Source organism: Montipora foliosa, chromosome 8 (assembly GCF_036669935.1).
Source record: "Montipora foliosa isolate CH-2021 chromosome 8, ASM3666993v2, whole genome shotgun sequence".
NCBI classification, from domain to species: Eukaryota; Metazoa; Cnidaria; class Anthozoa; order Scleractinia; family Acroporidae; genus Montipora; species Montipora foliosa.
Genome location: NC_090876.1, coordinates 22012872 through 22020371, shown reverse-complemented (window position 1 = coordinate 22020371; position 7500 = coordinate 22012872). Strand labels below are relative to the sequence as shown.

Sequence of the window (7500 nt, the reverse complement as noted above, 5' to 3'; positions counted from 1 at the left end):
GCCAGAAAAACCATCCAGAGTTTTTTCCCGATTTTTTTTCCGAATGATTCTTGCACGAATCATTGCCGCAGGGCGGGATTAAAAAAATTGTTTTAAGTGTCTAGTCGTTCTATGGCTGGAGCTCTGATTGGGGGACACTGTAAACAGAAATGAACAATAAACACAAGTCGATTATTTTTTTGAAGGAACTGAACACCCGCCGGGGTTGAATTCCTTCTAAAAGCCTTATTTTCTAAAAAAAAAAAAAAGAAACTTAATGTTCTTTAGCTCACATGTGGTTCTATGCATGTCATGACTTGCTGGGGATTTGTACACAGGCCCGCAAATGACCCCGGCCCGGAAATGATCACTGCACCAGAAATGATCCCCAGATTGGACCGCAAATAATACCCCGACAGGAAACGATCGCTAAATGATCCCGAACCGGAAATGGTTGCCTCATCAATAATTAGAATGGAATGGACTCAAGAATTTAGAGAGAGGATTTAAACATAACAGTCATTACATTTAAACGCTTAGCATGTAAATTTTACATTTTTAAACTTACAATGCAGAAGCTCAGTGCAACAGAACAATTCTCAAGTTAACTGTAACATGAGCATTTTTCTATTCTGCTTCGATTGCAACGCCCAAAATGTAAAGGAATTGTGCGGCACTCTTCATTTTTTTTTTTTCAAATAATAATGAGCTCTGTTCTCTGCCATATCGCTTTTGCAAGACTTTAGCTTATTGTTTCTCACGCATTAAAAAAGTTTTCACGTGAAAATGAATCCACCAATTCAAGAACAAGTTTGTGAATGCATGCTCAGCGGAAACTTTTAATTTGGTTTTAAAAGTTTAGTATCTTACCTAAAAATTTCTAAAACAGAATTTTGAAATCGTAAAGCAAGAGCTAATTGTGAACGATCATGTATTTTGAAATGAAAGAATATAAATCTCAAAAGGAGTCATACCTCCGAAACTGACACGTTCAAGTATTGTGCACTTCCAGAGTGCAGGCTAAGCATCGTAAATGATCCCTTTTTTTTCATTTTCTCTATATTTTTTTCCCAAAAATATGCATGCTAATTTGGTTCTTTGGTACAGGATGTCGACTGGTTTTTATTGTTACTTTATGCCACATAATATTTTTGATGGAGTCCACACCATTCCTAATTTTTGGTGTATCATTTATTAAGATCATTTCCGATAGGGGGATCATTTTTAGGCCGGGATCATTTGCGGGCCTGTACAGATCCGATTTTATACGCTTTAGTTCAATAGTTGATCTTAGGCTGCAAAGTTGTTAGTGATCAAGGCATCAGCTGAAGATACATGTTCTAGCTTATTGATTGACCATGAAATTGTGTATCTTCGTATACGGTAAGTTCAAGTTAAAAAGTACTGTAGAAGTAACGACAAGGAGTCAACAATGATCTAAAATTCATCTACTCAGAAAGAAAACATATGTAAGAAACTGTTCTTTAAATGCACTTGTTTGTTTTCCAAACTCATATGGGGCGGGATGTTGTGGAACTTGTCCTGGGATTTGAACATGATTCAGTTATTCTGTCGGTATTCGTGTCTTTAGAAAACTTCTCGACGAACACTGTTTTAGTTGACTCTTCCTTACTACACAACTGCACTTTTCGTACCGAGAACAACAGCAGCAACTAACAACTTTGTATGATATAGAAATAAATATATCAAATGTTCATTTGTTTAAACTGCGAAAATATGTGAGACATGCATCCAGAGGTCATCGCAATTACGCAACTCAAAAAGTTGCGACGAAAGCCTGAAAACATTCCGGGCTTGAAGTAATATATCAAACTCGAGAAGGAGTGTTTCATCGGATCGATACACCAAGAAGCGAGTTGAAAAACGAGGCCGAAGGCCGAGTTTTTAACTGATTTCGAGGTGTTTGGATATCCGATGAAACACTCTTTCTAGTGTTTGATATTTCTTCTCAAAGTAATCAGTATTTTAAGAGATATTTGGGACCAAAGTTGGCGAAGTTTTATTCTAATTAAGACCACATATCCAAACTTCCTTCACGGCAGTGATTTGTTTTGTTTTTGTTAGATCCCGTACACTACACCTGTTGCTGTTCATTTAAGCAAAATATACATTCATTTGCGACAACAGTTGAAACTATACGACAAATATACGTTTATTAGTACTTTCATGAACTTCATTAACGCGAACGCACTTCCAATAACGCTATTTGCATAACATTCAATAGCATAAACGGATAAACAATTGCACCTTTGGACAATCACAGGTAACAAATATACTTTCAATCTCGCGCAATGGTTAATCATTAACTACATTAGAAAATCAATTGCATAGTATGACAATCAATGGCGTATTAGAGAAATACAATAATTCAATTTGCATAGAGGCTGATATCACCACCCAATCTATAGATTACCGAGATTGTGTCACCGGAGTGTCTATTGCAATTTAAAACACATTACTGCAAAATAGAGAACAATCAGATCAGTTGAACCTATACAAAGAATCTTTGTCGACACACCAAAGGAAAACGTGTCTTATAAAAAAGATGCAATTTAATTAAACACTCTGCCATAGACTTTTTCGTTTAGTTTCGTGACTCTAGGACGTCGAACTCTGTTACGCGCAAGCGGACTGTCACGTTTTTGAACATGTGATCTGTATTTGAACATGCAATTTTGTGTATGATTTGACATCGAGCAGATTTGAGATTGAAAAAATTATATTGCGGGCAGTTTGGAATTCCGCATGTATTTAGCTGGATTTGTCAGATATTCGTTGGAATTGGAGGACGATGAAAGAGAAGACAAAAAAACATGTATCACAAGAGGTCCACCGAGCTGGATTTTGCTCGAAATGCCGGGCAAATTGGCCAAGAATAAGAAGATACGCGAAGGACAGCGAACACATGCTACGAAAGTGATTGCAAGCGTGAAGTTTTGAGTACGATGGTTCTAGGAACGCAAAAGACAAGATAACTCAACTCAGCATCGCTTTGAATGAAAAGTGGTGACATTGAAGGCACTGGACTTATCTATTTTATCTGCAGTCGACGATGGAGAAATTGAAAGCAAAATCGATGCGTCTGAAAATTTTCGCGCGCAAATTCACGAAGCGCTAGTTAAATTACAGAGTTGCCAAGTCGCTCACGACCAGCAGGAAAATGTACGGAAGCAAGAAACTCACCAGGAGCCAAAATCGAGTGGAAATATTCTAAGCTGCCGAAGTCAACTTTGAACTAGACCCTCCGTGAGGGTACACTGGGTTGCCTGTGGTACGTGCACCGTTCCAGACAATTTTTTTCAAGTTGGGGGGTCAAGTTAAGAAGACCATTTAAGGGGTCAACCAGAAGTCTTACCAGCAGAGGCCCTTTGGCTCACAGATCCTCACACATTCGTACGACGAAACAGATCCTTTTCTGGGGTTAAAAACCTGGCTACCGGCCTGTTAATTAATAATTTGTAGAAAGAAGAAATTCCTGTCCTCTTTAGAAAAAATAGACACACATTGCTTACGTGTGGTAATGAAGTAACACAGCGATTTATTCCATATAAAATGTCAACTGAGCTGTGTGTTGTCTTCCAGGAGATCCAAGTTGTCCTTGCGTAATATGTAGCTCTAACAGTGCACGATATTGTTTTGGTATTGTCTATCATTGTAGTGCCATGGTAGAAGTCTTGGGTAAATAGCCTGAGAAGACATGTGGTTACTAGCAAATTTTTAAAGTACTGAACCCAGAAAGATTGAAGAAAATAAATGGGAAGTGAGAAACATATGCTTCTGGGCTGACATGTTGATAATTTTCAAGCTCCCTCACAACTTCTTTCACCACAAGCTTAAGCGTGCCCTCTGAGCGTCTGACAGCTTTGTAATACTAAAGTTTACTAAAGTGAAGCATCTGTGTCAAATGATGGCAAGCTACCGGGTTTTCGTAAGTTTCTTTTTCTGTCAAGTGTCATAAAGTTTTAACCCTTCGTATTTCAGTTGCGTGCGTGCAAACGAAACACACAATCACAAAGCATATGCAATTAAATAAGTTTCTGACACTTCACATCAAACCCTTTTCAAAAGAACCTTGACGTAAACGGTAAATAATACAAGACAAAAGAAACAACAAGATTTCATTCAAATAATTTTTCACTGTCACATTTCCAATTTTTTTTTACCTTTGCTGAGTTGAATGATGAATGTAACTTGCCGGATAACTTAGATGCGACTTCAGAAAACACAGTGATGCATTCAAGGCGTTCGATTCCCTCAGTGTTTGTTAAATCCATAAAAGAATTGCCATTTGACTTCAGTGTTGTATATAGTACCAAGCTAAAGCTTACGTGATATCCAACAACGAAAAATAAAATTGTTGTCGAAGACCATTACTCGTCGCTTTAAAGATTCCGGGTATTTATTTTTCATCGCCTAAGTTGTTTATCCAATTGACGTTCCATTCTTGAGCTCCATAAGGGCATATTTTGTTTAAAGATGCACTAAAACCCCATTTGCGTTAAACCTAACAAACCTAACAAAATACGCACAGAAGACTCTATGCACAAAGACACCACTAAGCAGGAGAGTGACAGGCAAGACTTTTACCGACACGGAAAAAAATAAACGAGATGCTTCCGTGAAGCATACACTGGGTTGCCTGTGGTACGTGTTACAGAAAATCAGAAGGCACTGAATTGTGTGGTATTGAAATACAGCATTCCAGTCTCTGAAGAATAACAAATAGAAGAGAGGCGAGAAACTTTGGCTTCTGGGCTGACATGTTGATAATTTTCAAGTTCCCTCACAACTTCTTTTCACCACAAGTGTGCCCTCTGAGCATCTTACAGCTTTGTAATACTACAGTTCACTGAAATTAAGCCCTGTTCGGCAAGGTTAGTGTCAGGATGGGAGACCAAAACAATAAACCCCTCATTAAACAGAAGCATCTGACCGAAAATACTATTAACGCTAACAAATGCGAAGGTACAGATTTTGTTAGCCCGCTTTATGCAAAACAAATATTGATGCAAAAGCAAATAACTATTGACACACAGTTTTTCGAAAGAGCAGAACGAAGTTTCCGGGACGGTCGATCGAGAATAAAATATTTACGACATGGAAACAACATTAATTTTGAACGGTGAATATAGAATATAAAAAGTTACGATCAGCGACAAACATTTTGGGAGATTTTTGCTACGTTCAAATAAATCGCAAAATCGAAAGTAACATGGCCGGAATTCAGCGGGCGCCGTGATTAAGTTACCGCGGCATGTTTATTCGCCAAACAGTGAAGCATCTGTGTCAAGATACCGGGTTTTTGTAAGTTTCTTTTTCTGTCAAGTGTTATATACAGTTTGACAATGACATGAGCGAAGTCAAAACAAAGATCACAATCGCCCAACTCTTGTTTATGCAAAGTCAAAACGCGTTCGACGTTATTTATCACCAGGTAATTTCATCATTTTGGAAATGGCAGCTACTTTACTATTCATCTGGGTCACAATTTTTCACTGATTTTGGGGCTCATTTTGTTGAAACTCAAGCACGCTTCCAACAGGCCTGTGAACCCTTCCTGCTTACAGAGCAATACTAAAAAACTTCTCCCATATCACATTTCAACCTTAAGCTAGGAAATTCAATACACAACATGATATTATAATTCACAAAGGCAGAAAATACCACAGAATCCTTTTCCAGCGAAAAATTTATTGAAACAAACAACGTATTTGCTCTTAGAGGCGAAAACCTCTTCCTATTTCATTGCGTGCGTGAAGGCAAGAAACTCAATCGTGTCAAATTACCATGTACTTCAGGTAAATACAGCTCACTTTGATTTCGGCTCGACCGGCGATAGATTGTTGTCGAAGTCCATTACTCGTCGCTTTTAAGATTCCACCGCCTGTATATTCAATTGACTTGCCATTATTGAGCTTCGTAAGGGTATATTTTGTTCAAAGATCCGCTAAAACGCCATTCGCGTTACATGACTTTCGACGCGATTGCCGGTTAAGTTAATCGTTCTACTGTGTCCACCAGAGAAATCTACGCATTTCCCACTACCCTCTCGATCCTAAGAAAATACGCGCAGAAGGCTCTATGCACAAAGCCACCACTTAGCAAGGGAGTGACAGGCAAGACTTTTACCTACACGGAAAAAAATAAACAAAACGACGAAATCAACGAGGACCTCGACTGGGTTTGCCATAGCAAACCCAGTAAAAAACGACGAAATAAACGCAGATTCCTACTGGGTTTGCCATACTGGCAACCCAGTAACAAGTTTAACGGAGATCCGAAGCTCTGGCAAGAATGGTGGGATTCGTTTTGTGTGGCTGTGCACGACAACAGCGCGATCTCATCTGTGGAAAAGTTTACTTATTTGCGAAGTCTTGTCGAAGGAAGTGCACCAAGGGCTATTTCCGGATTGCAACTTACTTCTGCTAACTACAGTGTGGCCTTTACGAGAAAGATTCAGATTCACTCAAAAACAAATCATTATCAATTCACTCATGGAATCGTTGATCAAGTTGAAACCGGTAAACGTGATTTCAGACGTCAAAGGAATTCGAGCGGTTCTCGACACTGTCGAAATTAAAGTTGAAGGTTTACAGTCCCTTGGAATCGATTCAGCCCAGTATGGCGCCTTGTCGATACCTATTCTTTTTGGAAAAAAACTACCCAATGAGTTGAGACTGATAGTGAGTAGGAAGCATAGGGACGACTGGGAGCTACTTTCTGTCTTAGAAGCCGTGAAATCCGAAGTACGGTAGCGCTCTGGCATTCAACCAACGACCGAAAACCGCCTCCGAGGAGGCCAACATTTCACACGGGAAGCAACAACGCAACTTTATTGAGTGGAGAGGGCAAATTTAGTTGTTTTTTCTGCAAAGGAAGTCATCGGGCGTCGGAATGATATGTTGTGACGAATATCGCGGAAAGAAAGGGCATTTTGAAGAAGCAAGGGCGGTTTTTTATTTGTTTACGGCGCGCAGGTCACTTGGCGCGCAATTGTGATTCTAATATTCAGTGTTTAGGATGCCAGGGTCGTCACCATTTGGCTGTTTGTGATGGTAGAGGTGTACGTGGCAGCGACAATTCTGATTCTGCAGTAGATGGTGCTAGTAACCAGCCGGAGTCAGCTACATCTGCAATGCATGTAAGCTCAAGTATGCATGTTTTTCTTCAAACAGCACAAGTCTTGTTGTCAAAAACAGGAGTAGAAGGAAAATGAACATTCGCGCTATTTTTGACACTGGAGCACAAAGGTCACATGTTTCCCAAAGAGTAGTGGATGCATTGAAACTGGAAAGCATTAACACTGAGAAACTAAGGATTGCTACATTTGGAAACCAGGAACAAGAAGTGAAAGTGGATAACCTCGTTGAAATAGCCTTAAGCAAGCCAGAGACAGGCTTTAAACTGACACTTAATGCATTTTCAGTCCCTCATATTTGCAGCGAATTTGCAGGGTGGGTGAAGGAGAACTATCCTCACTTACGTGACTTTGAGTTCGCA

At 39.4% G+C, this 7500-nt stretch overlaps 1 protein-coding gene across 3 annotated transcripts in view; it reads left to right on the top strand.

Moving 5' to 3' along the window:
* The first annotated feature begins 1221 nt into the window (after positions 1-1221).
* The window catches only part of LOC137968002 (lactadherin-like), a 122756-nt gene continuing 116477 nt past the window's right edge, over positions 1222-7500 (top strand). For all 3 annotated transcript variants that reach the window (XM_068814610.1, XM_068814613.1, XM_068814612.1), the window contains exon 1: positions 1222-1362. In XM_068814610.1, the coding sequence (XP_068670711.1) occupies positions 1338-1362 (25 nt within the window). In that variant the 5' untranslated portion in view covers positions 1222-1337. The remainder of the gene's footprint in view (positions 1363-7500) is intronic.